At 46.0% G+C, this 14,369-nt stretch overlaps 3 protein-coding genes across 3 annotated transcripts; 2 read left to right on the top strand and 1 right to left on the bottom strand.

The window, feature by feature from the left end:
• The first annotated feature begins 3 nt into the window (after positions 1 to 3).
• Positions 4 to 1,459, top strand: trmt112 (tRNA methyltransferase activator subunit 11-2). The gene is made up of 4 exons (XM_084699012.1): positions 4 to 226; positions 367 to 468; positions 603 to 695; positions 984 to 1,459. Exons 1-4 carry the CDS (start codon positions 152 to 154, stop codon positions 1,083 to 1,085), a joined length of 372 nt encoding a protein of 123 aa, XP_084555138.1. The 5' UTR covers positions 4 to 151; the 3' UTR covers positions 1,086 to 1,459.
• Positions 1,460 to 3,587: 2,128 nt separating this feature from the next.
• On the top strand, positions 3,588 to 7,935 carry tgfb5 (transforming growth factor, beta 5). Its single transcript, XM_084699009.1, has 7 exons — positions 3,588 to 4,670; positions 5,013 to 5,176; positions 5,424 to 5,556; positions 5,873 to 5,983; positions 6,291 to 6,471; positions 6,805 to 6,958; positions 7,414 to 7,935. Exons 1-7 carry the CDS (start codon positions 4,280 to 4,282, stop codon positions 7,570 to 7,572), a joined length of 1,293 nt encoding a protein of 430 aa, XP_084555135.1. The 5' UTR covers positions 3,588 to 4,279; the 3' UTR covers positions 7,573 to 7,935.
• A 1,910-nt stretch (positions 7,936 to 9,845) lies between these two features.
• Positions 9,846 to 13,455, bottom strand: kcnk4a (potassium channel, subfamily K, member 4a). Its single transcript, XM_084697907.1, has 7 exons — positions 13,267 to 13,455; positions 12,964 to 13,081; positions 12,719 to 12,879; positions 12,198 to 12,384; positions 11,906 to 12,039; positions 11,277 to 11,769; positions 9,846 to 10,979 (listed from the first exon to the last, which is right to left on the bottom strand). The coding sequence occupies exons 1-7, from the start codon at positions 13,453 to 13,455 to the stop codon at positions 10,417 to 10,419; spliced, it is 1,845 nt and encodes a 614-aa protein (XP_084554033.1). The 3' UTR covers positions 9,846 to 10,416.
• Positions 13,456 to 14,369: the final 914 nt, after the last annotated feature.

The following is a 14,369-nucleotide window of genomic DNA, read 5'->3' as shown; positions in this document are numbered from 1 at the left end:
ACTTCCGGTCCGCATGGTTTTTGTGTCGATCTCGTTGAAAAAGACATCAGACATATTCTCAAATACTGGGAAGAATTATTTTCATCTAAAGTCTGAAACAAAAAGATCCTGGTTTTGCTTACTACTTAACATATACGTTGCCACTTAAAAGATGAAACTGCTGACCCACAATATGTTGACATCGCACGTGAAAGGGGTAACCAAAGGATACCCCCTTCTCATCAAGGTAAACGATATGTCCGGTGTAAAGCAGTACATCAGATGTTAATATATTTCTCGTGCGTGTTAAAAGCTGCATTTATGACATTACATTGATATTACAATCCGGTTTGTTGTTATGAGTGTGCTTGTTTTATCAATCTGTAGGCGACGGAGGTTAAAGTGAGCGAGGTGGAGTTCAACCCTACTTTCGTGAGCCGTATGATCCCGAAACTGGAGTGGAGCGCTTTCATTCAGGCAGCTGAGGGGGTGAGCACGACCTGTTTGAACAGTGTTATGTCCATTTTCTGTCTACAAAATTCTGCTTCTTTCTGACAACTTTTGGAGTGTCATTTGGAACTAATTTCTCATCTAAATTGAAATGAATATCTGTGCCTCTGCAGCTTGGCCACCTGCAGGATCTACCCAATGAGCTGATGGCTGAGTTTGAGAAGAATGAAGAGTTCTTGAAAAAAGTTCACAAGGTTCTTTTGGAGGTACACCTAAGTAGCAAGTACTGCATGCTTGCCTCATGACTTTGCATTTATCTCATGTCCTGTGAATTGAAATACCTATTTTAAGGTTGAAACTAGATCATTCAGTGGTGCTATTAAAAGTACTCCACTATATATCTGTTGGCCATAACAGATTTTTCCCAGTCTCCCTGGCATTTAGTTATCAAAGGAAGTAAAAGCAGAACTATTAGACTATTATCTTTTTTTACCAGAGTAATTCACTAATGACACACAACCACAGTGGGCATGATGCCTGTTTTGTGTTTCCAGGTGGAGGTGATCGAGGGCTGTCTGCAGTGTCCCGAGTCTGGTCGAGAGTTTCCAATCACCCGAGGTGTCCCCAACATGCTTCTGAATGAAGACGAATCATAGAGCACTAAGTGGAAGGAGTGCCCCAACCTTCCACCCTGAACCACCCAGTATAGATATGAGGAATACATCTTCTTGTAAAGTATGGTGACCCCCATCCCTTTCCTCTCAACTTAAGCCTAACCCTTCATGTGTATTAGGACCGGTTGGCATTGAGAATGAATCAAAGCTGGACTTGCTGGAGATTTGGGTGACGATGTACCACCATGGGCGGTGTTTTGATCAGTGGAGTACTTCAGAAGCTTTAAACATGACTATGGTTCATAATAGTCCCTTGTATTCCTATACAAGAGAGGTGATTCAGTTTTATTTATTTTTCTAAACGTTTGGGTTCATGTTTTTGCAATAAAAGTACAAATCCTGGTTCCTTAGGTAAACCAGTGTATCTTTTTCCCTTTCTTTATATATTAGCATCAAGATATTCAGATGTATTGGACCTGAAGACGTCTCCAAATATTACGGCAATTTAACAACTACAATTTTTGCAAACTTGATTTCTAAACATGGGTTGAAACAGAACTATCTTGGATGTGATCAATCTCTTAACTACACCCCTTCAGCTCCTTATTCAGGGGTTCCATGGGGTGTTTAAAAGTCAAAAATTCTGAACTTTAAATTGAAGGCCTTAAAACATCTTAAGAACTGACAGATTTTCATCCGAGGTCTGAAATGTCATTTAGTCAGGTCTAAAAAAGGTTTACCCTTGTTCATTTCCAGAAACACTGGCCGCAGAAAGTTATTACAAAGTAGCAAAAACGTATTGAGTTGTAGCCTACAAAGCATAGCTCTCGAGTCCAGGGTTCTAATTATGGGGGGGCTTGGTGGGGGTTTGACCCTCCTAATTAGGACTTTGACCCCCCCAAAAGAGGTAAAAACAATAGGTTGGGGGGGGCCATACATTTAGATATCGTTCTTACCTGTAATCGTAAATATTACTTTACGTCCTTGGGGAAGAAACTGACAAGCTCACATGACCACAATGTAACTTTTAAGTTAAAACATAATATTGTAAATTGATCACTAGAAGACTGAATCGCGATTCATATGTGAATTGATTTTTCCCCCACCTCTAGTACTTATCGCTGAATGAAAGTAGGTTACTAATGTTATTGCTATATCTGTAAATTAAATTAATGCTTTTTCAATGACTGAATTAATTGAAATAAAATACAAAATTCTGAATTTCATTGATTTGAATATATTTGGGGGTAATGCATCGCATAGGTCTTAAATTTCAATCTTTATATGGTCATAAAAAAGGTCTTATATTTGACTTAGTGAAACCTGCAGGAACTATAGTAGGGTTGAAAAACTCCTGAGTCAGAGTGGGCTGACGTGGCAATGACGTGACTATATTTTACTTTGAGGAAAAAGCCAGCAGAAGGAAACGGGAAAAAGTTGTTATTGAGGATGTAAATATTTTTTAGCCACATATTGTAATTCCACAACCAACCACCAGGGTTGCTTTGATCTGAACACCACAGGTCAGGCAATGGATGTCCAAACCACCAATCCACGTAGACAAGTTTTGCTTTTGAGCAGCTAGGGAGACAGGGTGGGAAGGAGAGAGAGAAATTCGAAGGGATGGATTGAGGGAAGGGAACGTATGTGTGTGTGTGGGGGGGGTTCACTGTCTGAGAAGCATTATTAACAGGCGTGCCAAAACAAGAGCCTGTTTGTTCCCAGGGGCAAAGGCATAGTAGCTTTATCATTTTTAGAAACGTTTGCCAGGGAAAAGAGAGAGAGGGAGAAAAAGAAACAGGCCAGACCACGAGGCTTTGGCTGCCTGTGCCTTGCCTCTCCTTCTGTTCTACCTTTCCCTTCCACTTACTGCAATTACCGCACTGCTGCACAGACTATAATAACGGCAATAATAGGATGGCAAGAAAGCAGCAATAAAAGCCCTCCCTGACAGATTCATGGTCTCAGAACTCCTGAGCTGTAATTAACAATGAGACGGGGAAAAGGAGAAGAAAGAGTGGGAAAGGAGTGTGAAAGAAAGTAGGAAAGAAAGAGCATGAGAGAGGGACAAAGAAACTGTGGACTCTCAGGAACATTTCTATCATGTGAAATTTTTCATGTGAAAACACAAAGACATACTAGATTGGAGGGGAAATGGTTGGGGGATTCATAGGGCTGTAGCCCAAAAATTACAGCTTTTAGTTAGCTCAACCAAAGCTTTGTGACATGTTGACAGATCATTGACAAATTCAGCTTTGCCAGTTATTCTGATATGTCCCAACAAGATACAAACTGCAGTTACCTGTGAAAAATACAAACATTTTGTGGAGAGAAGAAAGTGACTCCAAATATTTCACAGATAGATCGGCGGGGTGTGTGTGTGTGCCTGCATGCTCTGATGAGAGGGAGATACCTACATAATGACACCCATCACTTTGGTGCACCCCACCCGCATGTCTCAGATCCACTCATCTCTCTCTATCTCTCTCTTTCTCCTACCCACACCCGTTGCCTGCTAGTTTGGAGTTGCAGACTTAAGTTACAGGTTGATTTTCGCATCCGAAGGAAAGGAATGACCCCAGACGGATTTATTTTCCTCGATGTCTGCAACAGACGATACGGCATGCTACGTCTCCATCAGAAGTTATTACATATCTAAGGGAGCTCTTTTTATTATTTTATGTGTATTGGACATCAGTACTGCATTCGTAATGGATTTCTAGGATATTCACATGTCTTTCTGGGTCTATTTTAGCTCTTTTTTTTTCACTTAATTTATTGACCTATATGGTGTAAAAGTTAATCTTTAATTGGGTTTCACTTTTGCCCTATCTTACCAATAAATCACAGGGGAATGCACTTGACAATATTTTTGCTTTCAGCCACGAAGATGGATATCCGAGACAAATCAGTGAACAATTCTCTGCTTTGGCGATTTTACTTTTCTTTACCCTGAAATGGGTCACGATATGGGCTGAGCATCCCAATTCAAGTGTTCTCTAAAGTTTTTATTTTATTTTTATAGCATGTGTATTGTGACATTTTATAAGTTTGAAACATTTTAAACTTCACAGTTTAAAACGTCTTAAACTGTCAGAAGAAAAAAAACTTTTTAAAACGGCCAGAAAGTTTACACTGAGAATTGTTAGAAATTCCTCTGGGGCGAACTGGCAGTGCCACAAGGACGCCGCGCGCAGCGGACAGAACTAGAAGAGTAGGCTACTCTCAAATTTCGCATGGAGCCGAGGGATACCGTTCTCCCTTTTCATCACTGGATGATGTGGCTCACACACCTCACGTTCGTTCTGCTCCGAATGGCCATATCCGCGGAGGGACTTTCCACGTGCCATTCCGTTAGCCTGGACGACCAGAAGTCCAAACGCATCGAGGCTGTCCGCGGCCAGATCCTGAGCAAGCTCCGCATCCGCACCCCACCGGAGCCCGTCGTGACCCCGCCGCCCGAGACCGTGCCAGCCGAGGTCATGTTACTTTATAACAGCACGCGAGAGTTGTTGAAGGAGCGTGCGCGCCAAGCCGAGTCTGCTTGCGACCGAGAGAGCAGTGAGGAGGATTATTACGCGAAAGAAGTTCAGCGTATAGATATGCTTCCGCCGCGCACGGACACTAGTGAGTGTTAATCAACATCCAATTCTATGATATACATATTATATATTTTTATTCTTACTTCAAAATAATTCAAAAATAGTTGGTCATCATGCCAAATGCTGTCGAAACGCTTTACCAGATTGATGTGCCTCCTATACCCCATGTTATTCTTGCCAATATTTAATACTAACTCACGGGTTTCTAGAAACAAGTCATATTCCTGATTATAGTGATTTTAATAGTAGTTACTCAGCCCATCTCCATGTCCAGACGCTGTATAGTTTAACATGTGTTCTTAGATGTTTATTAGCAAACTGACCTTGTGTATCCCCTCCCCCCCCCCCCCCCCCCCCCACACACAAGACGTTGTTGGCCCTGTGGCCTCCAGCCCTTACTACAGAGTGGTTGAGTTTGACGTGAGTGGGGTGGACATTAACTCGAGCACGCTGGTCAAAGCCGAGTTCAGAATCTATAGAGCTCCCAATCCTCAGGCACGCACAACGGAGCAGAGAGTGGAAATCTACCAGGTACAGGATGATCGTCCTAGTATCGCAGTAAACACACACAAACACTCAAAGTATCACAGTATCACTTTTCCATCCTAGACAGATATCTACTGTATGTGCAAATAACACAGTGTCACCATTGTAACATAGTATCACAGGGTCAAACCATTTTGTTTGGTTTGATTGTGAGGAACTTTCAAACGGTTTAAATTCTCTCTCTGTTTATCTCTCTCTCTCTCTGTCTTTCTCTCTTTTTTCTCTCTGTAAGTTGTTGAAACCTGAAGAAGTGACAAGCCCAACGCAGCGCTACATCGACTCTCGAACCGTTCGGCCCCGCGCCAAGGGGGCATGGCTGTCTGTTGATGTCACAGAGACTGTGAAGGATTGGTTGGCTGATACAGGTCAGGTGATGAGACATTCTCTGGCTCTGCATCATCAAAACTAGATTGATGTTCATGATACTCAACATTTAACCAATATCTACCAATGGTATATTATTTTTATGTAATAACAAAAAAGGGTCTCACCCACTTGATTTCCCCTCCCCCTACATAATGACACCCATCACTTTGGTGTTGGCACCCCACCCGCATGTCTCAGATCCACTCACCTCAGATCTCTCTCTCTCTCTTTATATATATATTTATTTATTTATTTTTTTTGGGGGGGGGGATTGTGTTCTTCCTCCCTTTCATCTTTATTTGTATTCTCTCTCAGAAAGCAACCTGGGTTTGAAGCTGGGGGTCCACTGTCCCTGTTGCACCTTTGTTCCCTCCACCAACAACATCGTACCCAACAAGAGTGAAGAGCTGGAGGCTCGCTTTGCAGGTCAGAGGTCGCTCATCGCAACTTCTCATTCACCTATATTATCCACCAAAATCACAGATTAAAACAAATAAAAAAGAAAGGTTAACATCAGCATTTTATAACAGGCAGTTAAGTCAGCTGAAGCCTACAGTTGCAAAACAAGAAACCGTTTCAGTTAAGAAACCAGGATCAGTTTTAATCAGTCTGGGAACACATAAGATCCATAATAACTGGTTCTTCATCTGTGTAAACACTAAACACAACAGCCCACACCTCCCTTTTTATCCCCCCTAAATCCCTCCCCTCTCCTTCCACTCCTCCACTCCAGGTGTGGATGACGAGCTGCTCCGTCAGGCAAAGAAGCCGGGGCTGGTGAAGGGCCAAGTGGAGTTCAGCACCAAGACGCCTCACCTCATTGTCACCATGCTGCCCAGCGACAGGCTGGACAACCCGGGCAAGAAGACCCGCAAGAGGAGGGCGGCTGCCGCAGACACCGCCACCTGCTCCAGGTGGGCGGAGTCAGCTCGTTAGCGTCACCTGACTCAGCGTTGTTTACTGGCTTGATGAATGACAACACTTAGCATCTTTGTATAAGCATTTTGTACTGTATTTAATGTAGTGCTGTAATGTAGCTTCTAGAACTTTCTGTAGATTGTTTTCTAGTGCACTGATGTGTTTATCTCTCAATCATGGTCTGGGGACACAAAACTTTACTATTTCTTGTTGCTGAAGGACTTACAAGCTACATGCTACATAGAGATTGGTAGGCACACATAAGGGAATTGTATGGGGTTTTACATGTGTGGTTGCACTCCATCACGTGTTTTGTCATGCGTTGACAGGAATTCAGACCCCGGCTGCTGCCTTCGTTCCCTCTATATCGACTTCCGACGCGACCTCAACTGGAAGTGGATTCATGAACCTAAGGGTTATCGTGCCAACTTTTGTTCCGGAAGCTGCCCTTACCTCTGGAGCGCAGACAACCACTACAACATGGTGGGTTACTATCGGTTACACACCCCTTCTTGTCTTTCCCTCTTCTTGAAGACACACACACGTCCTATTATTTGTCCGACAAACAAATTGAACGCCTTGTTAACAGAAATGGCAAAAGTACACACATCCTTCACTCAAGTAAAAGTACAGATGCCCGCCTGTATCTTTTTTCATACACACACACACACACACACACACATTGACATATCACTCACTCCTCTCCCCCTCAGATCCTGCCCATGTATAACAAGTTGAATATCTTCATTCAAACACCACACCACAATCCCCCTCCCTTCCCCTCACACACACACACACACACACACACATCAACGTTTAATAAATCCTCCCCCCCAAATCTTTCCCCCATGTAGCAAGTTGAATATCTTTATTCATAAACCAGCCCCTACCTCCAGCCCCTGTACACACATTCATATATGATGCCCCCTCCCCCCTAGATCCTGCCCCTGTATAACAAGCTGAACCCGGAGGCCTCGGCCTCGCCCTGCTGCGTGCCCCAGGACCTGGAGCCCCTCACCATCGTGTACTTCATGGGCCGCACACCGCGCGTCGAACAACTCTCCAACATGGTGGTCAAGTCCTGCAAGTGTCGCTGACACTCCAGACAAGAAGGAAGAGGAGGAAGAGGAAGAGGAGGAGGGAAACAGGCGGCTTGAGGGAGGGATTTGGACCCAAAGCGACAAAGAACCCGTAGTTCTCTGGAAAGAGGACAGACTGAATTTTCCTTTGTGTATTCAGACCTTTTGTTGTATTGTTCTTTGTATACTTGCATAACTGTGTTAACAGTTCACACTCGGGTTAAGGATACAGTATATTCCACAATAACACAAGCATGACACACTTGAATCTCAGTTCTGACAGTTGTCTTCTCAATATATTCCTAAAGATACCTACGCTGGAAAATAATATACCACAATAGAGAATGTAAATATCACACTTAATATAGCTGTCTACCGAAAGATCCCTTTTTCAAAATAAAAATCTAAAAAATGTCTGCTTGCAGTGACTTCTACCAAACTGCTGACATCTGCAATTCCATCTATGACTTGCTCTTCTGAGGCTAAAGGTGTTTATTTACCAAGGCGATACAATATTTACCTTTACTTTAACAGAGAACTGTTGAGGCTGGTTCAGGCTTAAAGAGAGGTATGGATGAAAATGAGAGAAGTAGATAGAAAGACGGATGGAAGAATTGAGGGAAAGAGAGCAAGAGACTGTCCAGGCCAGAGCTTTGCCAGCACACTGTGGTCGAGGGCTGAAATCTGCTGGCGTAAACAGGATGTGAGAGATTTCCAGGCGCCGACCACTCACGAAACTCCAGATTTAAACGCCCCGGGGTTCTTGGTTTTGTGGCGGGAGGGGAGGGGAGAAAAAAAAGAGGTTTTGAAAAGAAACGTAGTATGATAGGAGCTGGATTTGGAAGCCATTTGCTCCTGATCTAGTAAGTTTGCAGCCTTAGCAAATTTTTTATCTTGAATCTGGTCTGATGAGAAGCATTATTCACTTTTAGTCACTTTCAATGGAATACATTTGTGCTATAGTTGTTCTCATGTGATCTGTGGTAGGGGATAATGTTTCAGTAGATGGAACTTTGTCAGACTTTGATGTTGTTTACATACCACATGAGTCAAATTGATATTGTCACACGTACACAAACACTAACACACACACATTCCCACATCGACTAAATTTGATTGAATGTCTTAAAGCTCCAAATATACATCCCAAGGCATGCGTTAAATATAGTCCCTCTGGTATTTCAGTGGTTTGTGTGTGTGCGTGAGAGAGAGAGAGGGCGCGTGCACGTGCAAGAAAGAGAGAGAGTGAGAGAGAGTGTGAGAGAGAGAGAGAGAGAGAGAGAGAGAGAGAGAGAGAGAGAGAGAGAGAAGGAAAAAGAGAGGAGAGGACGAGATAAACTATGTGTGTGTGTGTGTGTGTGTGCGTGTGTACAGTATGTTTGTAATGGATGTTGATCTTGGTGTTTATGTGGGCAACTGATCGCTGCCCAGGACAGACACTCTCTGTCAGACACCAAGTCAGTGGACGAACCTAAACAACCAAGGTGATGAAAATGTGGGCCAAGCACTGGGTGAGTCATTACAAGCCGCGTAGTAGGCCCACTGTATATTTGCAAGGCCGAATCTCTCTAAACAGGTCTAGGAAGGAGGCCCGTGTTTTAAATGTGAGGCTGCACAGTGAATGCTATAGTATAGTATGCCTTCCCCATAAACATGTATGAAAAGAAGATGTCTGAAGGTAGACAGTGGTTACACACCCCCCCCCCCACAAAATATGGACTCACCCACCAGACCCAGTAGCCTGTGTGTGTAGGGGGGGGATGTTAGTGTGTGTAGGGGCAGAGGCGAGGTCCCTTCCCGCTTTTAACCAGTTCCAGCATCTGTTAGTCTTTTCCACTTAACTACCCCTTGCTATATTCAACCTGTACTTATCCCACTCTTCAGAGTGTCTGAATGTGTGTTGCAGTGTCCTTGAGAGGGTGCAGAGTGTACACTACTACGTGTGTGCTTGCTTAAAAGTCCTCGCTGCCCCAACACACATACACAAACTTCACACAATCCCTATATAGGCTTCCATGTGATTTTGGGTGTTAGAGTGTGTATCCATGTGTGTCTCCCCATACACACTAACTCCCCACATACTTTTGTGTTTTGATGTTGGAGAGTGTGTATGTATGTGTGTATGTGTGTGTGTGAATTGTCCCCACAACTACTGCCTATGCACGAATGACCAGAGTGCTTATGTAAACCACCCACCTGTGAACACCAATCCAGGATCCATAACCTATAATCCCAATCCCACACATTGTAGGTTTGGACAGGCCTCCTCTTTATTTAGACATTCACAGCCATGTTACTCAAAGTTGTATTCAAGGAAACAAAACAGAATTAAGACATAAGTTTGGTCTGTATACCAGACAGGCACTAAAAGTCACATGGCCCCCGTGATTGAAGAACATTTGAATAAATACGAGATATGGATTTGTAAGGGGAAGAAGGTGACTGCAAACTGACTGGAAAATATGTTTCAGTCCATTGACCATAAATCAATCAAAGCTGGAATAAATTTAGCAAGGGCTCGAGAGATTGCCATAGATTGACTGCTTGCAAAGAGAAACCAGGCGAGGGCGCCATTTCTTCCTCAAAGAGGTCCTTCACACAGAATTCAATTGAGTATGGAAATCAGTAGTAGTGGGTTCTAATCTAAGCTTAATACCAGTCCATACAACTAGGCTTCAGTCAGTAATACTGGTTTAGCCAAGGCCACAAATTGTCAACACAGGGACAGGAACATCAATGCAGATAAATAATTTCAAAGCAAAGCAATTTGCTACTAAAGTATATAAAAAACACCATGGCACCTTTGATAAAAAGGTTTGATATCGTCCTCGTGCTGCCCCCCCCCCCCTTAATATGTGTCTGTCAGGGTCCGAGGGAAGAGGAGAGCGGAGGCGGGGTCGGGGGGTTGGAAGGGGGCTGCAGCTCGCTGCTCCTCCTCCAGCTGTCCTCCAGGGGGCTCCTGTGAGGGAGTTGCCTCCTCATGCTCCGTCTCTGGGGCTTGTGAGGGTTTGCTCTCTTTCCACCATTGCTGCCACCATCGCTGGGCTGGAAGCGATCGCTGAGCGTGTCAGAAGACTCGTCGATGTAGGCCAGGTTCTCCCCGAAGAAGTCCAGAAGGGGGCAGTTTGGCGGGGTGTTGGTGGGGGTGGAGAGTGAGGGAGGCAAGGAGAGGGGGAGAGGGGGTGGGGAAACATACGGGCTGTCGTCGTCCACAAACACGGGTATCTCTTCTTCCCAGTCCCCTCCGTGCTCTGACCAATCCCCCCTCCCCCCTCCCCTGCTCCCTCGATCCTTTCCCCAGCTCTCATGCTCTTCTCCCAAAATTCCTCTCTCTTCTCTCTGGTTCCCTCTCATCTCTACCATGGTTACCATGTCCACATCACAATTCCCTCTCTCTTCTCTCCCTCTGTCCTCTTTCAGACTGCCTCTTTCATCTCGCCCCCTCTCCTCTCTCAGACTCCCTCTCTCCTCTCTCAGACTCCCTCTCTCCTCTCTCAGACTCCCCCTCTCCTCTCTCAGACTCCCCCTCTCCTCTCTCAGACTCCCTCTCTCCTCTCTGAGACTCCCTCGCTCACCTCTCCAGATTCCTGTTTCCTCTCTCCAGCTCCCTCTCTTGTCTCCCGGGCTGCTTCTCTCCTCTCTCCTTCTCTGCACTTTCACACTCTGCTCTCCCTGTCCTCCCTGCCCCCCCTGCCCCCCCTGCCCCCTCCGCCCCCCCTGACCCCTCCTCGCCACCTGGTAATCCTCGTAGGATTGGGAATCAGAAGAGGAGATGTCCGACCTCGAATCGGACTCGACGGACTCGGAATCTCGTGACCTCCTGGGCTCCAGCTCTGACACGGACCTCGCGGCGGGCAGAGACATGGACCGGGCCAGCAACCTCGCCAGTGACCTCTCCTCTGGCTTCAGGAGGAGCCGCCTTGGAACAGGGCTGAGTCTGGGCCCCTCCAGGGCTTGCGCCTCCAGCCGGCTCATGGAGCATGAGCGGCTGACCCAGCTGTTGGGCAGGTGGCCGTTCTCCAAGCAGCCCCGGGCACGGTATCCCAGGGTGACCTGGGCGCAGCGGCGGACACGGCGACGCGTGCTGCGTTTCCAGCGGCGCCGCTGGAGCAGGAAGGGGTCATTAAGGTCCAGCGGGTTGGGGATTCTGAAGTCCATGGACATGTTTTGGATGTTCTGGGTCCAGTCTGTGGCATGAGCCCTCAGTTCCTCCATCTGCAAAAAAAAAAAAAAAAAATAGTTGAAAAGTTGAGAAGGGGAATGGAAGAGATGGAGAGAAAGATGAGGTGAGATGCAGCAGTGAAAGAGCCTTGGTGTGGTGTAAATACAGTCTGTTTTGTCTCTCATTCACCTCGGCACGTGTTCTCTTGGACAACACACGGAACCAGTTGGCTATCATGGTGAGGATGGACGCAAAGTAGGCTAGGCCGAACACTATCCAGAGCCACACCAGGGGCTTAAACAGGTCGCTGTTTTGACGATTGCCTACACACACACACACACACACAGCCTGAGTATATCTATCTTGTGTTGTGTGACAAGACAAGTGCGTTGTTTGAAATGAGGTGTGTGTGGTCAGTGTACATAATTTGTATAAAATAGTGTGTGCCTCTTTGTGGAAATACAGTATATTTATCATTTACCAGCAACATAGTCTCCAAAGCCCACGGTAGTGAGGGTGATGACCACAAAGTAGAGTGACTCAAGGAAGGACCATCCTTCCACTTTATGAAACACTACTGTTGGCACAGCGAGGAATATCAGACAGCCAATCAGGATAGACAGAACGGCAGAGATGATACGCACAATGGTGGGACTGACCCGTCGTTTCTGAGAGAAGGGTTCAGATAAAAAGAGAAGGATGGAGAGAAAATGTTAACTGAGTTTATGGTCAATTACATTTACGTTTACATTTAGTCATTTAGCAGACGCTCTTATCCAGAGCGACTTACAGTAAGTACAGGGACATTCCCCCCGAGGCAAGTAGGGTGAAGTGCCTTGCCCAAGGACACAACGTCATTTGGCACTGCCAGGAATCGAACTCGCAACCTTCTGATTACTAGCCCGATTCCCTAACCGCTCAGCCACCTGACTGCTGATTCAATTACTTCATGAATCCATCCACCCGTCCATGTTAGCTTAAAATTAATACGAAAGCTCTTACCAGGAAGAGGGTCTCAATGTTGGCCACAGCCTTCCTTAGACCTGTGCCCATGTGATCCCCCACGCCCGCCAGCAGGATGCCAAACATGGGGATGCCCACCAGGGCGTAGCACAAGCAGAAAAGCTGCCCATGTCCTGTCTTAGGGGAAAGGTTCCCAAAACCTGGGGAGACGGGGAAGGAGGAAGGGAGTGAGAGCAACAGAGAAGGGGAGAGAGGGATGTGAGGAAGCGAAGGATATTACCCACCTATGGTGGTAATGATGGTTCCACAGAAGAAGAAAGCACTGGACAAGTCCCATCTACTGGTGAAGTTGGGAGAAGTACTGGTTGCATCCAGCCCTGCGTCCACCGCCTCCACCACATTCTGTGGGAACAGGGCATGCATGCTGAACTGTGTGTGGCCCGTGTGTGTCTGTTCAGGTAGAGACACTATCCGAATCCATCAAATCCTCCACTGCTTCAAAAGCCCTTCGACAGGGACATGACACTGGCTGAGGGTGTGTGTTTATGTGTGCGTCCAATTGAGTTGTGAGTGTGTGTTGGACCTACCTTAATAAGCTGTCTGAGGTCATCCTCACTGACACAGGTGTGATTGTGAAGGAAGGTTCTCCTATTTCTTCTCAGGTTCTCGTAATCACTGCTCTCTTTGGGAGCCTCCAGCCAGCGGAACACCAGGGCGCCCATCACCAGGTACAGCATCACCCCCGCAAGGAGGGCCATGAGGGTGGGGCAACGCATCCTCCACTCTGGCCCCCCCCTCCCCCCTACTGGGGTCAGGGGGTCAGGGTTCACGGGTCAATGGTCAGGATCCTCTCGGGGACGTCTCTGTTGGAACACATTGAAACACAGCTGTGAACCATCAGGTGTGTGTATGTTTGTGTGCCACATGCAGACGACAGAAAGCTGTTCAGATCGGGCATGCCTTTGCCACTCACTGTGAAAGAAAGATACAGAAAATTGTGAACAGTGTGGTATAGTGGTATAATAAGGTCATACCTTAAGACACATCACTTACTTGAATCACATCAGCTCGTCCATTCCTCCTCCATCCCGGTAATCTGGTGAAGATGAGGAATCTGTCCTTTCTCTCTTCCCTTCTTCAGTCTTCAGGACAAAAGAGTTCTACTATCCCCCTCTTTCCCCCTCTGCAGGAGCCAGTTCTACGTAGTCGCTCAGTCTTCAGGGCCACGAGAGCTGTGTGGAGAAGGTGAGTGGGAGAATGGCACAGATGAGTGTTCACATCATGCCCCTGTCATAATAAAGCTGAGTCTCCTGACACACACCAGACTCCGTCCCACGTCAACCCACCAAAGCATTCAAAACCATTAGCCTCTGCCAACCTACCAAACATACGTCTTACAGTTAATCGAAAATATGTTTGGGTGTTTGTCTTATCCTTGTTAAATGGTTTGTTTTCTTTGAATGATGTTTACCCATGAGCTTGGACACTGATATTATGTCATTAGAACTGAGCTTCAAAAGAATCCAATCAGAGAAGAGAACCAGAGCTCTGGTATAAACTTGGTACCGGCCCTTGTGTTCTAAAGGAACCCTGACAACGTTCTGATATTTCCCAGAGTTCTGTGTTAGCATTCTGATCTAATGGAACACACTGGTTTGCTATGGAAGCACCACCCCCATGCCCAGACGAA

The sequence above is a fragment of the Hypomesus nipponensis genome, chromosome 1, assembly GCF_054491055.1.
Source record: "Hypomesus nipponensis isolate SF chromosome 1, ASM5449105v1, whole genome shotgun sequence".
NCBI classification, from domain to species: Eukaryota; Metazoa; Chordata; class Actinopteri; order Osmeriformes; family Osmeridae; genus Hypomesus; species Hypomesus nipponensis.
This window is presented reverse-complemented; position numbering and strand designations above follow the sequence as displayed.